This window comes from Zosterops lateralis (assembly GCF_965231275.1).
Source record: "Zosterops lateralis genome assembly, chromosome: Z".
NCBI lineage: Eukaryota > Metazoa > Chordata > Aves > Passeriformes > Zosteropidae > Zosterops > Zosterops lateralis.
The window spans coordinates 81,572,396-81,598,665 of NC_139800.1; the positions used below are offsets into that span (position 1 = coordinate 81,572,396).

Consider the following 26,270-nt stretch of genomic DNA (forward strand, 5'->3'; position numbering starts at 1 on the left):
ATGGGGAGCCAGGGACACAGAGCTGCAGCTGTCCTGGCTGGGTCCTGGCTCTCCTGCATGCTCCAAGCCCCCTGGGTGGGAGCCCTGCAGGAGCCACTGCTGGAGGAGGATGCGATCCTGGAGAACATCAGCTGGGCTGCTGAGGAAGGCCAGGGCAACGACTCCTCGGAGCATGCCTTCTTCTCCCTGGATTATCAGCATGTCCAGGTCCCCTTTGAAATCACCCTCTGGATCATGCTGGCATCCTTGGCCAAAATAGGTGAGGCGTCCTCAGAGGATGAGGAAGGACAGGGAATTTCTCTGGGGGTGATGTGTGAGCAGGGGTGGCCTTTGCTCCACCTCCTCTCTGGTTTGGAGCCTGAAGTAACTTGCCAAACCCTTGGAATTTGCACACAAATTTGCCAGACACACTGCCCAGGTGGAAAACAAGTTGCATTTTAGGTTGGAAATGGTGGCTTTCCATCTAGAAATTTACATCTGGGAGTGCTGTTGCTGTTAGGAGGAAAAATGCTGGGTTTCCAGGAGGAGGAATTTGATTTAATTGCAGGACACACCAAGGTGTGCGTTCATCTTGATTTCCTTGCCAGCCGTGCTCTGTGAAGGTGGTCCACTGACATCTTAATCTTAAAATGAAGATTCCTTTTTCTTCTAAAAGTGCCCTGTGTCTGGCCAAGGAATGATTCTGCCCATGTCCAGGGTGTTACACAGCCTAAAATAAAATTTCTGTGCATTGGTTTTCTATGCAAGGTCATCTAAGAAAGCTTTAAGTTATGCAAAGTATCTGATCTTTTTATATTTTCCTCTGAAACAGTGGGCACAGGGAAGTGAGAATTATATATAAATAGTTTTCTCCAGGAATTGTCTTCAATTCCATTAAATTACTGCTATAAAAGTTATTTTACAGCATTTTTTCTTGTATATATTTTCCTCAGGATGGAGAAGTCTCTAAGATTTGGTTTGATCAGAATTTTTCAGATGGAAAGGGTCTTTTTGTCTGACTAATTTCATGGTACATAATGAGACCCTAATTCTAATCACATGCATGATGACATAATAATGATCAGAGATTTTTAAAAAATTATTCTAATTAGGTTTGTTTCAATGTCTTTTTCTTTTAATAGTTCACCTTGTACTTATGATGGTTGTTCTCATCTTGGGCATTGCACAAGGCTGGCTTGATTGGATATATTTTAGCTTTTTAGCTTTAAATGCTAATAATTAAATACTACTAAAAGTTGACCTTTTTATGATTAGTTGGAAGAGGTTTTTGTGATTTTTTTTTTTACATTTTAATGTATAGAATCTGTTTTGTGTTTAAAATTAGAAGTTGCTATTTCTGTTAGTGCTGAGGATGGACTGCTGACTAGATTACATAATAAATAGTTCCAAATACGGTTTTATTTATGCAGATTGTTACTTTTTGTTTATCACCTCAATATATCTCTCTAACCTTATGCTATGGTGAAATGAGGTCTGAACAGACAGCAATTTAAGAAAGTTTGGTATTTCCAGTAATTTTTAGATTTTCTAACCAATTTGTGAGCAACTTCACCCTCACTGTGTGAATTTTTTTGTGCTACTCTGAGGTGTAACCTGCTGACACTGGGAGCCTGGGGGCCTTCTGAGGGTTCGTGTGAGGTAACACCAGTTTTCTCTCTCCCTGCCCTCCAGGGTTCCACCTCTACAACAAGCTGCCTTCCGTCGTTCCCGAGAGCTGTTTGCTGATATTCGTGGGGCTCATCATGGGCGGAATCATCTACGGACTGAACGACAGGTCACCCCCAGTGATGGACAGTGACATCTTTTTCCTCTACCTCCTGCCCCCCATCGTGCTGGACGCCGGCTACTTCATGCCCAGCCGCCCCTTTTTCGAGAACATCGGCACCATCCTGCTCTACGCGGTGGTGGGGACCATCTGGAACGTGTTTGGGATCGGCTTCTCCCTGTATGGGATCTGCCAGGTGAAATCCTTCAGGCTGCAGGATGTGTCCCTGCTGCACAACCTCCTGTTTGGCAGCCTGATCGCCGCCGTGGACCCCGTGGCTGTGCTGGCTGTCTTTGAGGAGATCCATGTCAACGAGAAGCTGCACATCCTGGTTTTTGGGGAATCGCTCCTCAACGATGCCGTCACCGTGGTAAGGACCAGCCCCAACTGGGGTGTTATTTGTTGGGGAAGATGAAGCAGGGAAATCTTCTAAATATGATTGCTTAGCAAAAGATTCTGAAAATGTGAAACCTGTAATCGAAATAGAAATGGGAGCTCACTTTGAGTTGTAGGATACTGAGCCTTAGTTACTATATAACCTAAAGACAATAGCCTGGCCAGCTGAAGGAGGATCCCTTTTGATTGAACAATACTTTCCTGCTGGCTGAGGGATCCAAAGGTCAATGTAGCCAAACAGAAAAGTCTAAAGAGCAGTTTTTAGAGTTTAAAATATGACACAGTATGGTAATGTAGTAGTTCTTATAGGCTCTATGTAGATTCTATAGGATTTTGTGTCTTGTATTGGTTCGTCACTGTAAATTAGAATATTCAACACAAAAGGAGATATAATGTATTGTAACCAGGACCTTGCACTCTTTTCCCTGCTCTCTCACCTCTGCTCTCTTCCTCCTGCACTCTGACCCCTGCCCCTTGCTCCCTCGCTCCCCTCTTCTTAGCTCCTACCCGCTTGCTCTTTCTCCCCTCGCTTTGGGACTTCCCTTCAGCCGAGGCTGATGGCTGAAGGTAAGGCCCTTTCTACCCACGACCCTTGCAATAAAACCACATATTCTAGAATATCTCAAGTCAGCAGAGTTCCTTGTCCCTGCAATCCATGTATGCTCCTACAGTTATTGAACCTGCAGAGGATGGTGTGCTGAGTGACGGGATGGGAGATCTCAGCCTGCAGAAAAGGAGGCTCAGGGAAGACTTTGTTTCTGCTGCTCCTCGAAATGAGCCAGATGGGGTTGGTCTTTTTCTCCCAGGGAACAAGCGACAGGATGAGAGGAAATGGTTTCAAGTGTCACCAGGGGAGGTTTAGATTGGCTATCAGGTAGAATTTCTTCACAGAAAAGGTAGTCAAGCATTGGCACAAGCTGCCCAGGGAAGTGGTGGAGTAACCACACCTGCAAGTGTTTAAAAACCGTGTGGATGTGGCACCTGGGGCCATGGTTTAGTGGTGAACATGGCAGGGCTGGATTAACGGTTGGACTTGACTGTTTTGGAGGGGTTTTCCAACTTCAGTGATTCTGTGATTTGTTGAGGGAAAAGGCATCAACAACCCCTTCTAGCAGAGGACCCTTGGTACAGTTCTCCAGCCTGAGGTCCTGGGGAGCATTCAAGTGAACTTAGAAGTTTTCAGGTTTCACTTTGACTCCATGTCTGGGGACAGAAATATCCTTGAGGGCCACAGCAGTCTCCTGGTGGGAGCCAGACCTCCTGGGCAGGAGGTGACACTGCACCGGCAGAAATCCCCCCAGTGAATTTGGTGTGATGGCCACATCTGGTAAACATCCAGTTAACAACTGTTTCCCCCTTTCCTTTTCCCCCTCCAAGGTGCTCTACAAGCTCTTCCGCTCTTTCTGTGAGATGCCCACCATCAAAAGCGTGGATGTTTTTGCCGGAGTTGGAAAATTCTTCGTGGTTGGGCTGGGAGGAGTTTTAGTGGGGCTGAGTTTTGGGTTCACTGCTGCCTTCACCACGCGCTTCACCAAGGACATCCGCGTCATCGAGCCCCTCTTTGTGTTCCTGTACAGCTACCTCTCCTACCTCACTGCTGAGATGTTCCACCTCTCTGGGATCGTGGCGTAAGTAAGGCCTCCAGTTTCCTCTCTCCAGGAAATCTTCCTGCCTATATCCACTGAAAAATACCCAAAAACATTTTAGAATTTGGAAGTTGGTGTATAACGAGGAGCAGGGCTCTCTCCAAGTGTTACTCTGTTTCCCAACTTGAACATTGATGGTGGTGGTGGATTTGTGTAGGTTATTGAGGGATGTTTGTTTGAGCTCCATGGTTTTTGCTTGGAAAGGCTGGATGTTCCAACAGTGAGATGTCTGGTAGGTTTGGTTTTGGCAGAGCCAGAAGAAGTTTCTTAGCTTATTTTGTTATTTTCCACATGGCCCAGTCAAAACCAACATGGGAAGAGTTACAGGGAGGATTTAGTCAGCTCCTTGGAAAGGTTTGGTCTTGGTTTGCAGGACATCTGTTCTCAGATCCCCTTCCCCATCTGCATGTCCTGCCTGGCAGCCCTTGGTGTGACAGAGCAGTGAGTGATGGGATGGGAACTGAAGCCTGAAACATTCCTGCTTTTTGGGAGCAGAGGACTCTAATGGAAACCTCTGCTTTGGAGATTCTGACTTGGCTCCAGAAGCTCAGACACAGCTCATGTCTGGCCTCAGGTGTCAACCAACACCTCTGTTTCCAGTAACACTGGGAATCTGCTGGCCAATTTCAGCCAAAGCTGTCAGAGACCATTCAGTTAATTTAATTTTCTTTGAACAGGGTAGATCTTTCATTAAAATGAATAATTTTGGGCCAAATCCTTTGGATTTAAGAGTTTAATTAAGCTTTGTGTTTACCTTGTCAGACATCTCACTGTCAGAGCAGATGCTGAGGCAAAAATTGCCAGAAAGACCCCAATGTTCACCAGAATCTCACCTTGGAAATCAGAGAGAGAGGAAAGCCAGAGGGATCCAGCCCTCCTGGATTCTGTGGGCTCGTATCTATTGAGTATGGTTCTCCTAACCCAAACAGAGTCAGCTGGTGCTGAGGATCACAACCATTTAATTTTCCCCCAAAGACACCACAATGCACCTACCCTGCATCAGCTGCTGCAGTGTAAACAACTGTGGAGCTGACAAGAATGAAGATAAAAATAAATAAAAAAGTGAAGTGGCCTCTCAGCTCAGCACAGAAGTATCTGGGAGATCTATTTTAAAACTAATGATGTTGCTTTGGATATAAACCATTCTTGTGTCTTGGAGATTTTGTTTCCTCAGCTGGTTAATAGGAGCAATATTTGAGTGTTACTGAAAACAATTCCAGCCATGGGAATAGGTAGGAAAAGCCTATTTATAGGAGTGCAAGACAGAACAGTGAAATAAATACGCTGCATAATCATCATGGAGCAGAAAACATTCAATCCTAATGGTGTCTCCTTCTATCAATCACAATCTGCTGTACCCATTATGGAACCCATTTGCTGTTCTTTTGAATAATGCATTTTTTTCTAAAGCAAAACAACGGCAAAGGCAGCTGATTCCTGCACTGTGCCCTTCTAATTGCCAAATTATAAATGCCTCTCTTATAGATCTAGAGTTCAAACAATTCATTCTGTTGTGGCCAGGGAATACTGTATTATAAGAAGCAGCTTTTGGCAGTTTATTTCTTTGAAAAATAATTCGATTGCCAAGAAAATCAATTCTACATAGTCCAAAAAAAAAAAATTTCTGAATACAGCTCAGTCTGTGAAACAGTTCTGCAAATGGGTTTTAGTTTGATTTTTTTTTCCCTTTCTTATTCTCTTTTTTTTTCATGCCCCTTGTCTTGGTGGCAATGTCCATCTTCAGCCAGGACAAGACAAGTTTATTCCTTTTCTGTGGCCCTGCTGTGATCCCATGTCCATTCTCCAATAATCATTCTCCAACCACAGTTCTGGAAGTTACTCGCTTATAAATACTTGGATTTCTTAGTTTCTAACTGTAACTATATTCCCTGCTGTTTATTGAGGCAGACATAGAAACTGAAGAATTTTTTTTTTTTTTTTTTTTTTCAGTCTGTGGTTCAGTCCCTGTTGCTCTTTCTGGCAAAGCAGGTCAGAACTAAAAAGGATAAATCAAACCAGACCTGTATTAGAATATTTTAATGTACTGGTGCATTTTCTTAGGAGATTAAAGATGTGAACTCAGACATTTGGTGAGAAAGGGATTTGAATCTTGGTCTCTTGCTGCTGGATAAGAGAGGATTCCACTCTTCAGCAAAAGCAATGTGACCTTCCTGATTCTGACCTTTCCTATCCTCTGCTTTTGCCACAGATCTTCTCCCTAAAGCCCAGTTTTAAATTCAAACAGACCCAAATGTTTGTGTTTTCAAAATAATGTGAAATGTTAGTGAAATTCTGGGGTTAAACAGGGTATTTTCAGTGCAAAGCAGTAATTGCCTGGCAGTTCTCTGAGCAGCTCTTAGCTGATAGTTCTGGGTGAGCCACCACCTCTCTCAACACCTTTGTTTGGGTCACTTACCTGTCCTGGTCACAGCAGGTATGACCAGGTCACACCCAGAGCCACCAACAAGCAAGGATTTCCTTCTCTGTTGGCTTTTCTGTGATCCAACATGATCCTGTGGAAGTGGTTTTCAGTGCAATAAAAATATGGATGGCCTTACCAAACAGCACTGGAAGTCAGATCTTGGAAATTTAAAGCCCTTTTTCTATTCCTGCTGCAATATTTAGGCAAATATTGCTAGAAATCTGCTGTAAGAAAAGTTTTGGTACAGATAAAAATATAAAAACAGAGTTTCAGCTCTTCAAGCGCTCAGTTGTTTTGACCTCCTAGGACTGCTGGCCTGAAAATGTATTGATTTGAAAAGCTGATGAATTAGGCTAATGCCATATTCCCTGGAACTTGAAGAACCAATTATCCATGAAAAATTGCCAGGCAATTTCAAGGTCAGAGTTTGGCAAAGTTAAAGAACTGGAAACAGTGTGTGGGGAAGGGAAGAGCTTGGTGTTAATTGGAGGTGTTGCTTTGTGCTCCGATAAAATGCAACAGGTGATGAATTGTTCATCTGTTACAATCAGATTTGAACGGTTTGGGCAACCTATAAAGTATTTTATTGTCCTAATGGTGCTGATACTCTTGTCCTGAGTATCTTCCTGCATCTTCCTGATGCAGGAAGTGAACCCTCAGTGACATGTCTGCAAACACCCAAGACTTGATGAAACCCACTTTTTTCATAACTGATGTGTTGATTTTCTGTGTTAAAGGAGAAAAACATATTATTTCTTTTCCACTGTTTATTTTTCACTTCCTCAGCATCATTTCCTGTGCCATGGGCATGAAGCGTTATGTGGAGGCCAACATCTCCCTCAAGTCCCACACCACAGTCAAGTACTTCATGAAGATGTGGAGCAGTGTGAGCGACACCCTCATCTTCATCTTCCTCGGGGTTTCCACCATCGGGGAGAACCACGAGTGGAACTGGCCCTACATTTGCTTCACGGTTATTTTCTGTCTCATTTGGAGGGCACTTGGTAGGGGAAATTGTAGAATCTTGATTTTTTTTTTTATGTGTGTTATTGTTTATGGGAGTGAGGAATGAGGTTCCATTAGCTCTGCCCCTCCATCAGCCTTTCCTGCTCACTCTGCAGTGTGATTATTCCAGACGGGAATGCCAGGACTAGGCTGGGATATCCCAGTCAGTGTTTCCTGCTCCTCCATCTTACTCAATTCCAAATCTGGCATTTTGCTGCAGTTCCCTGCTCTGTGCGCTCTCTGATGCTGGATAGAAGCCCTCATTTTATCAATGTCTCTTTTTTGCCACGATCTTCCTTTACTTCCTTCATTGCCACAATCTCCTCTTCCATTTCAGTGTTTTTTCAGTCCCTTGTTATTCTCCCAGCAGGAGGGACTTTGTAGGTACATACCTTGGGGTGAGAGAGCCATGAAAGTCCTCTGGCCTCATATTCTGAATTGTGGCAGTTTAAGGGATTTAATTCATAACAAGCTTGTGTACAGCAGTGTCCTTCACTGGGAAACTGGAGGAACATTCCAGTAGCTGTCCTAAATAGACAAGATTTGTGATCTAAACTGTGAGGATGCTCCTGCTCCTACTCCAGAATTTCAGATCAGAGTTGAGAGTGGCAGAATTGGGGAATGACTGAGGTTGGCAGGGGCCTGTGGAAATCACCTGGTCCATCATCTGAGCAGGGTCAGGCAGTCAAGACTGTGTCCACGTGACTTTTGGTTGTCCCATGCATGAAGGAAGGTTGTCTACAGCATCCCTGGAAAACCTATCAGGGTGTGTGACCAAACTCACAACAATGAAGGGACAAAGGCTTGGTGATAATGAGGAGCAAGGCAGGAAAATACTCTCCTGATAACTGATCTCTGCAGTTTCTTTAGCCACAATTACCATGAAAACCCAAGTCCTGGTTCCAGAATTCCCTGGGATCCCATTTTCATGCATTGAAAATGATGCAAAAAAAAATAGATGTACTGTGTTTCCATTCTCTCCAGCTGCATCTTGTGCTGATTCTGTGTTGGGAGAGGCTGGTCCTCCATTCCTCTTGCAGTGATTGGTGCCTAATGAGTGCAGAATGCCTCATTATGGGTATTTTTATATATTAATATATTTATATATTAACAATATTTGTGAAAATAACAGCATGCATTTTTGGTAAAGAATCCAGGAGCTTAAAAACATTCAACAGGATTTATGTTTACAAACCAGTGAGTCAAGCAGTGAACTTGCATTTGACAGACACTTCAAGAAATTGTTTAAATAGGTTAAGCCATGATTAGCAAGGCAGAGCAGAATGGGGTTTATTAACTGTTAGGACATGCCAAAGTTTGTTTTAATAACTGTGCACCATACTTGGAAATGTGCTCATTAGTCAGTTTTTTGTACATGCGAGTGTTTTATTACCATTAAGTGGTTTCTCTTAAATTATTTGCTCATATAAAACGAGTTAGTGCATTTTATTGTTTTATTTTTTTTAGTTCAAAAATTCTTCATTGCAAGATATAAAAATGTAACAATGCTGCAAAAGCACCCCAAAAATCCTCCCTATGCACAGCCCTTCTGAGAGCAGCTTAAATTATGCAGCATATTATTAGGGAAGGGCTCAGGCTGCATCCACCATTTTCCAGTCAAAATCTCCCTGGAATTAAATAAGAACACAGAAACCAGGTCTGGAAATTGTCTGAGTGGTCCTGAACTGGGTATTCCTCTCCTACACCACCTTCCTGGGAAGCACCTTCAGGGAGCTGGGAGGGTGAGACCTGGGAAGGGGCTGCACCTCCTGGGAAACTCTGAAAAACTGGGAATCTGAAAGACTGGGAACCTCCTGGCTTGGAGGCTGTGGTTGAGATTAGACCTTGGCCTACTCAGAGCCATCCAGCAGCTCTGGATTAATTAATAATTAATTAGTAATTAATTAATAATTGGATAGTAGGGAAAAATTCTTCATGGAAAGGGTTGCCAAACACTGGAACAGGCTGCCCAGGGCAGTGGTGGAGACAACAGTCCTGGAAGTTTTCAGAAAACATGTGGGTGTGGCACGTAGGGACATGGTTAGTGGTGGCAGTGCTGGAGGAATGGTTGGACTTGATGATCTTGGAAGGCTTTTCCAATCTGTATAATTCCAGGATTCCAGGATTCAGGAGGTGCTTGACGCACTGATCTGGAAAAGGAAGGTGCCCCCACATCTCCTCACAGGAACTGGGGATGTTTGGGTGGGCAATGCAGGGATTGGTGTGTAAACTGTACCCCAGTCCTTCACTGAACATTCTCAGTGCTTTAAATATTAGAGAAATGATTCTGCTGAAATCTGGGGAATTCCTTTGGTATGAGGAAGATCATCTAAAAAGGAAAATAGAGCCCCTACATGGCAGCACTGGGGCTCTGCTGATATCCAAGCCCTGGGGAGATTTCCTCCTGCTCTTTCCCAAGGTATCTGCAGGAGAAAATACATTCTGCTCAGAATGATTAATTGTATGTCATCTCTTGGAGCAAACTGGCCTTGAATTAGTTTAGGGAATGCTAATAATAATTTATGAGGAAGGATTAAATTAAGACAAAGGCCAGGATATCAGCTCAAGTAAATTTTATTCCTTTAAATCATCGTCACTGCCTGAGCTGTAGAGTAGGGGCGGATGTGATCTGAGGGAGGCTTTGTTTTATTTATTTTTTAAGTTGCAAAGAACCTTGACACGCAAGTGCTTCCCATTTGCTGGTCTGGGCACCAGTTCGGCAGAGCTCCAGAGATAGGGAAAGTTGTCACAAGGTTCAGTTAACTGAGTTCCCTATTCCAAATAATCCCCAGCTTTTTGTTTTCTTCAAACTCCTCCAATGTACAGTCAAAGTTCAGCTATTTTTAGCTGGAGGTGTGTGGGAAGATGTTTGATATGTACATAATAAATGCACTGTTTTTATTTCTTTTACAAACACCCTCTAGAAAAGCAACAGTGCTGTGGCTCCAGCTAATTCCTAACAAAAGTCAGTGGCAGGTGGTGTCATCAGTTCTCAAAATGGCTGTTAATCTTTGGGAAATAGGATGTTTATCACTTCCATTGGTATTAAAATCACGGCCTACTGATTTAAGGCCTGACTTTTTGTACCTTTCTGCATCTGTTTGTGCATTCGCAAATGGCTGTAAATCACAGCAATTGTTGTGTCACGTCCTGGCCTTCAATTTGTACAGTATAAATCTGAGGGAAAGAAATAACATTAACACTGTTGGAATATAGCTACTTATCCCAGCTACTGCTTGGAAACTTTTGCAAACAGGAGGGCAATTTGTGGCTAAGTTGTTGCTGATGATTTGCCTCAAAAGCATTTGTAACCTCAGCAATTTATTAATTTGTTATCACCAATTAGAATAAATCAATTAATATTTCAGGACTGTAGCCAGACAATATTTTTAGTCCCTCAAATTAGAAATATGTTGGGGATTAAATTTTATCTGGACAAAGCAAATTTCAACCTTGTTGGATTAGACTGGAAGAAAAATTCTACACAGTGGCCTATTGGGAATACCCCCTCTTGTGCCCTGGCTAGTTCCTCGTAGTTGGTGTTTTTAACAATTCTGTGATGTCTTACTGGAAAATGTAAGATCGTGAGTTTTCTCCAGTTGTTCTGTTTGATTGATGTGCCTCAATCTACCTTCCTGCTTTTCAGGGGTTCTTGTGCTGACTTTCTTTGTGAACAGATTCCACGTGAACACCATCACCAGTAAGGACCAGTTCATCATTGCCTACGGGGGGCTCCGAGGGGCCATTTGCTTCTCTTTGGTTTTCCTGCTGCCTGAATTCCGCAGGAAAAAGCTCTTCATTGCAGCAACAACCGTTGTCATCCTCTTCACCGTGTTCATACAGGTAAAACCAGTACTGGGCAGAGATTCGGGATTAACTCCCCTCCAGGAGTCTGATGGAGAAGGTTCCTCTCCCTCGTGGCTGGGGCTGTAAATTCTGCTGCTCCAGCGCTGAGTTTTAAGGGATTGTGGTGCTCCAGGGCTCGGGAGGAGCAGCAGCAGCTCTCAGCATTGCTGTGACATCTAGTGGTAAAACCATTCCTGCAGCTTTCTGTGGGATGAGGGTGATGGATGTCTCCCTGCTCTGCTCTGACCAGCAGCAAGTCTCCAAGGGCTTCTCTAAAATGCAGATTTTAGTTCGTCTGGCAAACACAGCCACATTTGAGGGAGGATGTGGTGGAAAAAATGGGGTTTGTCTGGTGTTGAAGTGAGCAAGGCTAATGTCCATCTGCTGTTTATCCCAAAAAGTAAAGAGTGGGTCTCCACAGGACTGAAATGAGTGGGATGTGGAGGTTTGTGAAAGACTCAAGTAGAAAAATTCACTGTGAGCTCCTGGTCAGGGAATTGAGCTCCATGTGGAGCTGCTGACCAGGAGCCACCCTCCTGTGGATGGAGGGAGCAGAGGAGCTTCTGAGCATTTGGGAGATGGTGACCCTTGGTGGCATCTGCCGAGTGGCCCCATGAGCTGAGCATCACCCTCAGAGCAAATTCCTTCTGCTTTTCCTGACTGAACCCCTCAGGTGGGTCGAGCACTTCGACAATGTGGAAGCAGGTTTGGGGTTGGTTTTGCTTCTCCACATCCACCTAAATCCTCATCCTGAGCTGGAAAAGCAGGATCAGAGAGTGCTGTGCCCATGGGATGGGAGCTGGGAGCCGCAGGGCAGTGGGGCTGGGCACAGCCTCAGCCTGAAAGGAGAGAGCAGGGGCCAGCCCAGGGGGACGGATGTGCTGAGGTGGAGCTTGACAAGTTTTAAGATGCAAATGTGGGTGAGACATTGAAAAGCCCCGGTCCCCAGGCACGTCCTCTCACGCAGAGTCTCTCTTGAGCCTCACACAAAGGTTGCTCCAAGGCAGCAGCTCCAGGCTTCAGGAAATCCTTCCCGGGGCCGGGAAAAGGGCTTTTGTGCGACCTCAAAGCTCAGCTGGTGATGTCATCCCCGTGCAAAAGGGTGAGAGTTAAACAGGGTCCCCGTGTGGCTGGGGAGACCCCCTGACCCTCAGCCATTCACGGGAACATCGTGTCTGCTGTGCTGGGGCTCCAGGGACCTGCAAGGCCAGGGCCACCACGGGAACAGGGGGAGGAAAAAACCAGGAAAATTAGTTAAAACCTGTGGCAGAAAGATATTGGTGGAGTTCAGCACAGAAAAGGTGGATAAGTGTAACAGAACCTTCAAAAACCTGGGTTTGCCAATCAAGTTTGTGGTGCTGCCAGACACATTGATGGATGTGTTATTGGGGAGGGAATATTTTCACCATCCCTATGTCTTTCATGGTCACTGTGTGTGCAAAGGGAAGGGAAATACTGGCTGTGAAACAACTTCTGTTCATAGTGGACACTTTTGTTCTCGTTTTATGCAAAACGTTTTCTTTATATTCACAGTGATCTCAACATAAACTTGATGGGGAGTGTCTGTGTTAAAATAGGGCAGAAACCAAGGCAGAGGTGATTTGGACCCTTTTAGGCTGGTTTGGGCCAGCAAATCATCTTGTCAGAGCTAAAACCTTCCACATCCTCATAGGAATTCCCTTGGAAATGAGAATTCAAATGGAATCTGCATTCCCTTGGAAATCCTGCCCCTGCTGGCTGGAAACCCTTGTGCCACGGAGGAATGACCACCCCGTGAGCAGTTAGGCTCTGCCACCCGTGGCTCTATCAGTGCATTCCACAAGCCAGGAAAATCCTCTCTTTTGGCCTTCCTAACCAGGTTGCATAAAGCTCTTCCCACAACAAGCCTGGTTAATCATTCTGAGGAGGCTGACTGAGCCATTGTCAGGTCCTCAGTGCTTCCAAGCAGGCTGGATATGTTCCACATAGACCAGGAAGTTCTCCAGGGAGCTCTCTGGGCTTGTCTGGAATGTCACAAACCCGCCTCATTGTTCTGCCTCTCGGTGTGGTTTTAAAATCAAATACTGTTGGAAGTTCACTCTCCTCTCAACTTACTGGCCCCTGACCTCTGCCATGAAATTCTGCAAACGTAATAATTGTGAAAGGGAGGAGGTTGTTTGATGCCTGCACTGTCCCAGTGGATTCCTGGAGGTGGAAAACGTTGTGTGAGTGTCTGATGGAGCCGTCAGACAGTCCCTGGGATGAGTTATCCCTGGTGGGTGGAGGAGAGGCACAGGGGACCTGCAGGTGTGCTGTGAAATGATGTGTGGCCTGGAATGACACATGGGATTCCCGCAACAGTCCCAAGTGCTGCTTTAAAATGGAAACAACTGCAGCTGATTATCCAGGAAGGCAAGAGGCCAAATTGCACAGTGTCTACTTAATTTTTGCAGTATCTGTTATTTTGGAATTTGTGAGTTCTGTGTTGTTGATTCTGAATAGCGACACATTTTTTATTGCTATTAGCTATTAAAATGACACATTAATTGTTTCTGCAATTAAAAATGTGTTCAGCTCTCCTCTGTGCCAGCATTTGTGACATTCAGAAGTCATAAACATCAACTACTTCATCATTTTTGCTGTAAACATGTCCTAGAAAAGTCATTTCATACACAAGCTGGACTAAGAAACACACCACAGCAGCATTTTAGTTCTCTCACGAGGCTTAAAGGATATTAAAACTTTTCCCTTGACCCTTCCCACCAGGTGGATACTTTGATTAGGAAACTCAGGCACTGGCTGGCCATCAAAGATTGCTGGAGTAATGGTGTGTGGCACACAGTGCTTAAGGACTGAGCAGACAATTGCTGGTGGAGGCTCCGTGCTGAGAAATCTCAAGGATTATGCTCATTTCAGGCATTTGAACTTGGATTGTTCCAAGCCCCTCTCCATCTGGGAGGCCATGAGCAACAGCAAACCACAGGCTTGACCTTGGAATTATTGGTTGGCTTTTTGTGGTCTCGGAGATGCTGGAGGAGGCGAGCAGAGGTTTCCTCCCCCCATCCTGAAGCCTCTCCCTCCGTGAGTTCCCATTGGCAGATTCCTACCAGGAGCAAACAAAGTGTTTGGGGTACACCTGGGAGAAAAATTTCTAGTCCTGTTGAAGCTTTGCAGGTTTTATCCTGCCAGGAAAGCAGGGCAGGTGTGAGAGGCTGCTCCAACACTAGAACAAAGTCGCTGTGGCTCAGCCCCACTCTGGTTCTTGTCCTGCTCTTGTTCCAGAGCAGGAAAATTGGGTGTGAGGAAAGGCTGATTTTTGTGTCACTGGTCACTTTGCAGGGAATGACCATCCGTCCCCTCGTTGACCTGTTGGCTGTCAAGAGGAAAAGGGAGAGTGCTCCCACTGTGGGAGAGCAGATCCACATTCGGGTAAGTGGAGCATCCATCAACATGTGGCCAGAGCTTTCTGATCTCTTCTGGAATGTGTGTGTCTCCAGGGACCCTGCAGATCTGCAGTTTTACCCAAATCCTCTACAGCTCAGCCCCTTTCCATGCTGGAAGTCCTATTCAGGTTCCTAACCATGGGTTGTTTTTGCATTGGAAGAGCAGCCACCAGTCAGGCTGATGTAGCATTAGGCAGTGCACAAACAGGAGAGAAAAAGATGATTTCTTGCCCAAAACTTTAATCTCTGTCCTAATTCCAATTTCTCTGGTCAAAAGAAAGAAAGAAAAAGAAAATGAGGCTTGGCTGCTTTCAGGATTAGGAAATTCCATGTGTTCTCCAGTGCCATCATCACTACTGGTTTGGATAATTTTGCAAAAAAATGAGGAAAGAGAGGATAAGACCGGTGCTATATTGGAGGGAACTTCTGAAGTGCACCATCCCTGGAATTATTCAAGGCCAGGTTGGATGGGGCTTGGAGCCACCTGGGACAGTGGCAGGTGTCCCTGCCCATGGCAGGGGCTGGAATGAGATGAGATGTGAGGTCTCATCCAACATCTGTGATTCTTCATCTATAATCCAAACGTGGGATTTCATTCCCCTTGTTCTCACCAGCCAAATGTTGGTATTTGTAGTCACAGAGGACTTCAGGGAAAGGCTCAGCTCCATGAGATCAGCTGCTCTCACACTCAGCTTAGCTTTTGCATTTGCATCCAATGGAAAATTAATATATTCCTGCATCTTATTGTTCAATCCCAGCCATGTTTCTGTGGGTATGGCTCCTTCTGGAATATTATTGTCATTGTCTTCTTCAGCAATAAAGCCACTGGGGCTGAGGACATTTGTAAAACCTGTTTGGCATCCTCACAATGAGGTCAGACTGCAGGGCTTTGTCTGAGGTTAACACAACAGCTCAGGAGGCTGAGGAGCTTTTTCCAGTTGTGAACAGAGAAGACTTCGTTCTTTTGTTAGGGTGTGAATGGCAAATCATCTCAGAAATGTGTTTATTAGGAGGTGTGAGCTGAAAATGGCCATGCACCAATTAAGAACATAAAAATGCAGATAGTTGGAAATCAGGGATGCAGAAGCCAGAAGCAGCTTTCTTCCTCAAATTTATTTTGCCATCTGGATAGTTGGGATGTTCTTGCTTGCAGGAGTGATGATCAGTGTGTGTGAGTATAATTCCAGAGAATCAGAGTAGTTTATGTCAGAAGGGACCTTAAAACTCATCTCATTCCACCCCCTGCCATGGGCAGGGACACTTCCCTTATCCCAAGTTGCTCCAAGCCCCATCCAACCTGGCCCGGGACACTCCCAGGGATGGGACACTTCAGTGCTTCCCTCCAGTGTCGTGTTTGTGGAACACACAGCTGCCATCAGCCATGTGAGGGCACTAAACGCACACCAGGCTGCAGGGCTGAGCCAGCTGCTCTGAAACTTTTCTGTCTCTGACCCCTGAAAATGATGATTTTAAAGTTTTAGAGCTGTAGGAAGTTTCAGGGTCATCAGTACCTGAGTGTGGAGGGCACCAGAGCAGAGCCCTCTCCCAGTTTAGAGATGCCATTAGGAGGGAAAGCAGTTTAAATTACAGGGATTTAACTTTTAGGTGGAAAACCCAACCAGGCTGGGATTTTTTATATAATTTAAAACAATAGTAGTGTATTTATATGAAGTATGATATGCCGATTTTATTTAGTGGGAAGTGTCTGGGAGACGGCAGCATTTATTATTCAAGTCGAAGCATCATTTATGTGTTACCTACATTTATATCCTGAAGATACTGATCTCCTGAGACAAATTGTCCTCAAAACCCTCAGAATGAGCCTTTCCTTCAGGTGAAGGCCCAGAGGGCAGAACATGGGAGCCACAGCCCTCCTGTACCTATCACAGAGAGCAGATTCATGGCCCTCAGCATTTATTCTCTGCTTGCCCACACCTGAAAGCAAAACACTCATTGTACTCCAGCACCGCTGGTTGGAGAACTATTCCAGTGCCTTTTCTCCTTGTTTCCCAGCTCCATATCCCGAGCTGGAAGCATCCCCTGTTGTGTGTGTGGTTTTTTTGCTGTTTGCTGTCTGGGTTCATCACGTATGCAACCGGCGTAGAGCGAAATCCTCTCTCCTCTTTAGTTCTTGGATCATTTGCTGGCTGGCATTGAAGATATATCTGGACACTGGGGACAGTATTACTGGAAAGACAAGTAAGGATTTGCCAAAATACAACTGTGTACACATGTAGGAAAAAAAAAAAAAAAAAAGAGGTTGGTTTTTATTCCCAAAGTTTCCACTGTGGGCAGCTGGGCCTTGTTTATCTTCATGGCACGAGGGAGGTGACAGAGGGGCAGCTTTTCCTTGTCCAAGGGGACACCAGGTTTTCAGGGCCCTTCCCTGCTTGCAGACACCCTAAAAAGATCCTTTCTCCTCTCCTGCTGTGTTTTGTCCCTTCTTGCCCAAAGAAATCTGCTGGAAGTGCCATGGCTGTGACATGCAGCCTGTCCCAGGCTGTGCACAGGTAACATTAAAGAGCTGAGTTTGCAGCACTGCTTGCTGTGGACTGGAATTACAGAGGATCTTTACAGATGTCTGCAGCAAAGTGTTCCATTTTCATTAAATTCTGTGAGTTTGTACATTTTAAAATTTAAAAAAATGCATTGGGATTTAAAAAAATTACAAATACCATAAAATATACTAAAAAAGACTATCTACCAGGTTTAATTCCTTGGTGGTCCAGACACAGATGCAGCTGTTAGAGAATTGTTAGGAATGCCCATGCTTGGAAGTGCCACTAGAGGGTATGGGAGTCACTGCTGCTGAGGAGCATCCTGATTCCTTGTGAGCAGATCTTAGAGAGATTGATGATCTCAGAGGTCTTTTCCAACCTAAATTATTCAATGATTTGAGCAGAAAAGAAGAGGAAATGGCTCAAGAGGGAATCTGGCAGTGTTTAAATCTGTGGCTGCTGCATGTGGTTGTAGCACTTCTGGCAGAGTTCATGATATATCTGGCACTTTTGGGGAGTTTTATTGTATTTACTGAAGTTTTAATATTTTGACTCATATATTGTAATGCAGAAATAATTAGGGACTGACCTCTTGGACCATCGATTTCTGGAGGAGGACTTAATGGGATATAATGGAATTTAATGGAATATGGGGCAGTTGTGGGCTATGACCCTGCTGCCTTGCTCAAGCCTGGGAGTCAGGGGAGAGGCTAAACCCATCTCACTTTGTTCTCCGACAGACTGGAGTATTTCAACAGCAAATACCTGCAGAAGATCCTGCTCAGGGAGTACGACCAGCCCAAGTCCAGCATTGTGCTGCTCTATGAGAAGCTGGAGCGCAAACACGCCATCGAGCTGGCCCAGGCTGGGCAGCTGGGCCACGGCCCAGCCCACCCCTCCTTCCTGTGAGCAAACAGCAGCCCAAACTCGGCAGCTGGGGGCTAAAAGGGGTGGGCTGGATGAGCATCACCCAGCACTGACGGTGGCACATGCAGGGTCACCTGTATCCCCACAAGTTACAGGGAAATGGTGCTCTGAGGAAGAGGCTCCTGCCCAGTTTTGGATGCGTTTGCACTGTTAGATGTTCTGAATGGCCACTTCAGGCCTCACAGATGGTTCTGCTCTGCCACTGCTCCCCATGGCTCTTTTATCCACCAGGGAGCACGTGGATAGCCTAGCTCTGATGCAAATGCCACATTCCTGCTTTGCCCGTGAGCTCCATCTGCAAGGATGAGCTGTTGGCTGTGATGGGATCCCAAAGGGGCACTGAGATTTGAGGATGAACTTCTTGTGCACCTTCCAAAATAAGGTGTTCTGCTTTCCTTTGCAGCAGCAGTGACAGGACTGTCATAACAGACCAAAAACTGGAGGACGCTCCAAATCCTGATGTCCTGGACAACATGCAGGAAATATTGGCAAGGAACCTGTACCGGATCAGGAGGACGGTATGACTTTTCCTTCAATCCATATTTTAAGTGTCCAATAACACAAATTTCCTCGGTTATCCGAACAGCCTGAGCAGATGTTATGAATATTTCCATAATTACCCAGGATGTCTCTTTGTGAGCAGAGAATAGTTGGCTGTGTGGAGCCAGATCCAGTTTCCAAGTCAGTGGCACATTTCTGTTTGCTGCCTGACAGCTTTTGAAAGGTTCACCCAGTCAGCCTATAATTTCATGGAATATTTTCGGCATCGGTACCCGGCAGTGAAAAGGAGAAAGGAGGAGCACGTGGAACTTCAGGCACAGGGTTAGCAGATCCAGCAGCAGCTCCCAGGGCAGAGCAGGGATGGGATTATCCTCATGGTACATTTTTCCTTGTGGAAGACAGGTGTGAGTGGGAATTAATCTGCAGAGCTTTTTTTAAATCCACCCAGCAGTTTTGCCAAGGAACTGGTACCAGTGGTTAAAGGGCATAAACACCACTTGCTGTTTACAAAATCTTGAATTGTGTCTGAGGTTTCACACAGCTGTGTGTGAGGTTTCACCTGGGGCTGTGCATTGGAATTGCTGTTCGTTGGGAGACTTAGCCTTAAAACCCACCTAAGCCTTTGTTTTATGGATTACACATAGAGGTGGGGCTGATGTGGGCAGCTCAGCACAGAGGGGTCAGCCTGCCCCTCCTGTCCCTTTGCTGAGCTGAGGGAAGTGAGGGGATAAGGCTGGGAAGAAACCTATGGACATGGTGAAGGGATGAAGGCACAGCTCCAGTTGTGTTTAGTCCTGCATTAATCCAGCCTAACCCCTTGTAGTGACAGCATTATCCCAGCTCCCACTGGTGTTAGTGGGAGATTTCAACTTGGCTGGGTGGTGGGTTTTGAAGGAGGATTTATGATTCCAATTGTTTTCATGATTTATATGGGGACATGGGATAAATGAAAAACACTGGAGGCTGAAGCTGTGAAGGCACCTCGAGCAGAGTCATTGCACCCCTTCTGCCATCTGCACTACCAGCTGTAACTCAGCCTTGTCATTCAGTGACTCCTTGGGTGACTTCACCTAAAAAAGCAGAGTTTGGAGTCCCATCTCCCTTCTGTGCCTGTTTTCATCCCCATCTCTCCTAAATCAGTGTATGCTGCTCACAAACCGGGTGGGATGGCTGCAGGGGGAGGGGGCTCCTGGAGGGAGGGCAGGGATGCTCCGTGTCCAGCAGCCTCTGTGTGTCCCCTGCAGGGCCCGGCGTACAACAGGCACACCCTGCCCGGGGACAGCGAGCCCACGGAGCAGGCCAAGGAGATCCTGATCCTGCGGCACAAGAGCCTGCTGGTGGAGGTGAGCGGGAGCGACACCTGCAGCTCCAGGAAGGAGGTAAGAGGGAACGGACACAGGTGAGCAGGACTGTGCACAGGTGTGGGTTTAATCTCCACACTCTGAGGGTCCAGCCTCACAGAAAAGTGGTTGTAATAATTAGTGAGCGTGCTCTTCCAGGATGTTTTGTAAATCAAAAGGTTTAATAATGAAAAAATAGCATAGTAACAAAACGTTGCAGAAAGCAAATAATAAACCGTGTACAGGAGTCTGAGAAAACCTCAGACACCTTGCTGAGACACCTCAAAAAGCCTTTTCTTTCTTCTGTGTTCTTTCTTAAGTACTAAATGTTTTAGGTGGGATAACCTGACTAACAGCCCATAGACAGGGATACAGGGTTTGAAGAACAGTGACAAAATCTAAGAGATGCTTCTCTCTTGGCCTTGAGCCAATCCTTGTCAGAAGGGCATGGAGGAATCTCGGTTCTTTACTTAAGGGGTGAGCATTAAACTTTCCCCATATGGAAAACACTTGCTGGTTGTGTGGGGTATAGTAATCTACACAAAGGCCGCTTTCCCCAGAACCTGGTTGCTGCTGATGGTTTGTTTCCTTCCAAAGACAAATCTTGTTACTTTAAGTTAAAAAAAAAACAAACCACAACAACAACAAAACCAAACAGTCTCTCCATCCTAAATCTCATTCCAATGAATAGGAAAAATACCAAGAGAAAAACTCCCCATCCCAGCTCCTGGCAAACCAAGGAGCCACCCCGAGCACAGCCCCATTCAGTGCTTTGTGAACAGACTTCCACCCGTGCTGAGAAAATTCTTTACTGAGCAAATGTTACTGACTGGGCTTCACTCTGTAGATTCTGAGGTCTGGTTTTCCCGTGTTTTCTTTTCTGGGAGATTTCATCGAAGACAGGAATCTGTCTCCCCCACTGTCAGTAGTCCAGAGGGACTGTAAATATTTGAAATTACTCAGTGTTTTTTTCTCCCCAACTGTTTTGAAAGGACAGAAGCATTTTTGTGATTTTTCTTATTCATTCTAGAAGTGAGCTTTTTGTTTTTAAACACATCTACAGTTCTGTGCAGGCTTGAATAATTAAAATAGAAGTTTTGCTTACCAGATTCCTGTGAAAACCAAAAATTTTTCCAGTTTACTTCTGGCATAACTCTGTGTTGGTTTATGCTCTGAATCAGAGGAGAAACAGGGTTAATACAAAGTCTGTGCCTGGTGAAGACTTTTGCTCTTTGGAAATCAATGAGAGAAGCTGGGTCAACACTTAGCTATGGAAAAAAAGGGCTTCCAGGAATAATGCATGAGGAGCAGGCTTGGTCTTTTCAGTTCCTCCCATCCTCTGTAACTCTTTAGAGGAAAAGCATTTAACCCTTGTCATATTTTGCTCTTAAATGCCCAGGTCAGCAGCAGTGCAGAATCAAAGAGCATCCAGAGTTGGAAGGGATCCATGAGGATCATTGAGCCAACTCCTTGCCTTGCACAGGACAGCCCCAAGAATCCCACCCTGTGCCTGAACATGTTGTCCAAACACTCTCTGAGCTCTGGCAGGGTTTGTGCTCAGCAGTAATTGCTGAGCCATCCCTAAATTTCACTCGCTTCTCCGTATTTTAGGTTTTGATGGCTTGAGCTGGAGCACTGTCCAAATGTGAGCTGTGATCTCTAAACTGAGCAGCCAAGCTCCATCACTGAGGAGAACAAAATGACCTTTTAGAAAGAAGCAAATTACCCTTCCCTACTTAGACACTAATTTTGTATAACAGCACAAGAATTTGGGAGTGCCCTGGACGTTTTTCCTACTCCAGTTTCCTTGTGGAAGTGCCAGTCATGGGGGAGCCCACAGAGAAGGGCAGCACTGCACTGAACTCTGCTGGTGCTCAGCCCTTCCTTCCCAGAAAGGTGTTCTGGCTGTTACAAACAACTTAAAAGATTTAATTTGATCATTTACATGCTGATTGGTACTTGCAATTCAGAATAGATAGGCAAGAACATGGCATGTTCCTGTAGAACATTTGGTATAATTAAACTTCAAAAGAGCAACATCAAACTCGGGCTGATTTTGAGCACGACATTCCCTACTTTAAGGATATTTGATTGTTAACCCTTGTGCTCCTGCCTTCCCCTTCTCTCCTGTGTTTCGGGGGAAATTCAGGAGCTTTGGGAAAGCTGTTTCTCCTGTTCCCTTGAGTGCTTGCAGCTGGGCTTTGGGGGAACAGAATAGTTTTTGGGGAATTGCAAAAGCAGTAGGATTCACTCTGTGTCTGTAGTGACTCACGGATGATGGAAAATGCCCTTTGAGGGTGGGAAATGCCCTGTGGATTATGGAAAAGGTCAGTTTGATGCTGAATACTGACTGCTATGTCATTGGAGCCACTTGTTGGTGCTGTTCACACCCCTACACTGCAGCCACCTTGGCTTTGTGCCAGGTGAAGGGAAGCAGAGGTAAATCCCAGAATAGTTAGGGTGGGAAGAGACCTTAAAGATTATCCAGTTCCAGCTCCCTGCCATGGGCAGAGACACCTTCCACGAGATCAGGATGTCCTGTCCAGTCTGGGAGATGATAGTAAATACTGGGAGCTGATCCCAGTGACACCTGTAAGGGTGGCTCTAACCCAAGAACCATCCCTCAGTGCCCAAAAGGACAAGCCAGGTCTGTTTTGTGTCACCAGCAGCTTTTCTGCTAATTTTTAAGAATAGCTGCCTCATTTACTGTGAATAGAAATAAAATGATGTCCCAAAGTGATGGGATAATGTTCTAATAGAACCCTGAAATATTAACACCATATTAATTATATTTATAAAATATTATATAATATTAAGGAGGGTGGGTGAATGCTGTTACTTTGTGCTGTAGGAGGACAGATTGCAGAATTTGTCAGCAGAAAGAAGGAACACTGTGCTGAAAAGTAGATTTTAGCCTATTATAAGCAGCTCAATACTTACCAGTTTTTGGGAAAAAATGCAGCTACTCATGTTTCTTCCACGCCAAATTGAAAAGAAAATTGTATTTTCCTAATTAAAAAAGCTATTAATGAGAAATGTCAGTAGTGTTAGAGATTTTTCTGATTGTCAGATATTCCATATTTTGTAGTCCCACAGGGAAGGGTTTGGCCTTCCAGGTTTTGAGTCAGCAAGAAAAACTTGGACGCTGTTCTTCCCCACGTTTTTCTATTCTACATCTCACCACGAGATGGAAGCATTACAACTGTGTTTGCAATCCCAACTGGAAATCCAGGGAGGGAAACAAACTTCCAGCGAGGGGCCACTGAAACCCATGTGAAACTCCTGCAGTTCCATTCCCAGTCTTGGAAAAAGCTGTGGTCATACCTTAAGCATTAGGAGCTGAGGGAATAATTTAAAAAATCCCTTTAGTTCAGTAGAAACTCTCTTTTTTCTTTTAGGCCAGTGTCTGTTTTTTCTTGTTTAGTGAAGCTGCTGAGAGCTTTGCTGTTAAATGTGAAGCTGTTGTAGCTCAACCAAACTCATATTTATTAGTGGCTGGTTGATCTTTTTCCCCCAAAACAAAATCAGGGATGTGTGGGAGGATGTCCTTGTGTGGGCTGGTGGTTTCACCAGGCTGGGGGGGAGCCAAGTTCATCCTGGCTGCTGGACAATCCATCTCCTTCCCCAGGAGAAGGCAGTGCCCTGGCCAGGATTCAGGCAGGAGGGGTTGGGATTGGAGTGGGATGATCTTTGAAGTCCCTTCCACCCCAGACCATTCTGTGACTCTGAGTCATCTCTGCTGGGTGGCTTTAGGTGCCTTAGGGGTCTCCTGCACTTGAGGTGCTTTTACAGCATGGAGAGGGGGCCCTTGGAGCCTCCTCCAAGGAGAGTTTGCAGAGCAAGCAGGGAAAAGGTAGTGAGAAGCAGCAAGAAAAGAACAATCTCCCTCCCCCAGGAGCAGGTTAAATGATTTACACCAGGCAGAAGGACCTTGGCAGGAGATGGAGGTGACTTCAGCTCTGAACCACAGCCCAGAGGATTAACTCCAAGACTATCTATTTCCAGCAGAAAGTTCGCCTTCCTCTGCCTAAGGACAAAATTCCTGCCGAAGGCTGCTGCTTCCTGGAGCTGTGCATCACCGCTGGCTCCCAGCGCCGGCTGCATTTGGAGCTTGCCTTATTTTGGGCAGGGATCCAGCCCAGCCTGAGCTGGCAGGGCGGGTTCTGAGACCCAGGACAGCTTTTATTTACCACCGAGCACCCAGAAAATCCTTGCACCTGTAGCCAGGCAACTTGGTCCTCTTTTCTCCTGCCAAAACACGAGTGCACTCCCCCAGAAGGAGCTTATTTGGAGCTGCCTGTGAGCCATGTGCGTAAATGACACAGCGCCTTTGGTAATTATGTCGGAGCCCTTTCATGGAGCATGCTCTGAGAATCGTTAAATGCCCCTGGGAATGGCTTTCCAGGGAGCCAGGCGCTGCTGCCGGAGCTGGGAAGGCATTGTTATTAAAATGGTCAATAAAAGTGAGAACAAGGGATGGAGGGCAGCGGTCCTCGTTAGGGGAGGGAGGAGAACGAACCGAAACAAAACAGAAAACCAGGCTGGGAGGTGTCCAGAGTTATTTTGGCACTCTGGGTTCCTGGACCAAGGTGCCAAATCACAGCTGCGTGAGAGACTTATTCCCAGTTTGCAGAGGCACGGAACAATCCAGGCGGCATTGTGCTACCTGATTTTTATTTTTTTCGTTCCTATTTTTATTTTGTCCTGGAGGGTGGAGATTAGCGCTGGAGTGAAAGGACAGGGAGCTCGTTAGTGCCAGCTCGTTACCTGCCTCCTTGGCCTGCAGCCAACGTGGGGAACAGCCAAGGTGAGAAACATCCATATCCCGGGGACAGCTTTGCCTTCTGCACTCCCTGCCCCGTTCTCCCAGCTCCAGGGCTGCTCCTTCCCATCCTCTCTGCTGAACCATTCCTGGGGAGCTCAGACCTCTTCCAGGACTCAAAACATAATTGCTGCATTGTGCAATTTTTATTCTTTAAGCTTCTGACGCTGGCTCAGTTTTATTTCTAAATTCTTGACAGTCCATGAAGAGCTTCCAGTGCTGTTCAGAGAAGCCATGCATGCCCCATCCCTGGAAGGGTTTTAGGCCAGTTTGAGTGGAGCAACTTGGTCCTGTGAGAGGTGTCCCCACCCACAGCAGAGGGACTGGAATGGGATGATCTTTAAGGTCCCTTCCAGTCTCATGATTCCATATTGTAGCAAATCAGTGTCTGCAAATACTTTCTGCCATCTCTTCAGTCTATTTTTAGCAATCCTTCTATTTTTTTTTTTTTGTTGTTGTTTATTTTTACATGGCAAAAGTTAAACGAATAGGAGTGGAATCCTTAGGGATTGCAGAGGGTTGGTTTACGAGGCAGGAGTGTGGTGAACAGGTTTCACAAAAAGTCCTTCTCTCCCTCAGTCCCAGAAGGAGGACTCGTGCTCGGTGCAGAGTGAGGCCACCCCGCAGCTCAAGCCCTGCCATTCCTTCACTGGTAAGTTGGGGAGCTGGGGGTCATTGCCTGCCCTCCCCTGCTCACCCTCATCCCTGTGGAATGACTCAGCAGGTGACAGGGAGGATGTGGGACATCCTCATGGGTGAGCACGGAGATCTGAAAGGGTTCCCAGCCCCAGTGCTCCCTCTCAGCCCAGCCTGAGGTTGGTGTGAATGGGTTGGGCCCTTTCAAAGCCATCTAGTCCAACCCCTCAGCCACAAACAGGGACATCTCCAACTAGGTCAGGTGGCCTCATCCAGCCTGGGATGTAGCTGTTTTAATCCACGGTTTACCAGGAATATTTCAGTTATCTTTTTCCTGAAGAAAATCATGACTGTAAGCAGAGAAAAGTAATGAACCCCATTGTTGCTAGTTTTTTTTCCACCCCAAGGAAAACATGAGCACCATGGCCCCTGACACACAGCAGTGTCATAGCAGAAGGAGATGGTAACCCTTCTGTCATGGTTGCATGTTCATCCCCTTCAAAAAATCCTATAATGTGACAACATGACCTTCCAGGTACTCCAGCAGAACACCTGCACTTTCCAGAGCTGGTTTAAGGTAGTCACCAGTGTGAATTTTTGCTCTGCAAATTTGAAGGGAGGGGACTGACAAAAGAATGGTGACGTTGATCCAAATACTTTATGTATTTCAAAGTGTAAACCCAGGTTTAAATTACCTTTCTTTTGGTAAGAAAGGTTTTTTTCTTCCACGGAGACAGTGATCTTTGTCTCCTGTTTGATGATTGGGAAGTGATCCTTGGAGTGGAACTGCTCATCCCCAAAGAGCACATGGCCACCTCAGTGTTTCTTTATTCCTGCTGAACCACAAAGGAGGGTGTTTCTCGTGGTGTTTCTCAGGGTGTTTCTCAGGGTGTTTCTCATGGTGTTTCTCTTTCCACAGTGGGGAACACGGAGAAGGTTTGGGAGGGGAAGGAGAGCCGGTCCAAGTCTGTGTGCGCCATCCCGCCGCCCCAGCCCAGCAGTGCCACCTGGGGCGGGAGGAAAGAGCTGAGCCTGGAGATATAG

General features: G+C 45.7%; 1 protein-coding gene across 1 annotated transcript; it reads left to right on the top strand.

Annotated features, from left to right (window-relative positions):
- Positions 1-26,270, top strand: LOC310922574 (sodium/hydrogen exchanger 2-like; the record flags this gene model as incomplete). The annotated part of the gene is made up of 12 exons (XM_083883204.1): positions 1-259; positions 1,672-2,135; positions 3,539-3,789; positions 7,016-7,233; positions 10,881-11,077; positions 14,399-14,488; positions 16,631-16,701; positions 17,741-17,905; positions 18,331-18,445; positions 19,673-19,807; positions 25,170-25,242; positions 26,146-26,270. The coding sequence occupies 12 exons, from the start codon at positions 1-3 to the stop codon at positions 26,268-26,270; spliced, it is 2,163 nt and encodes a 720-aa protein (XP_083739330.1).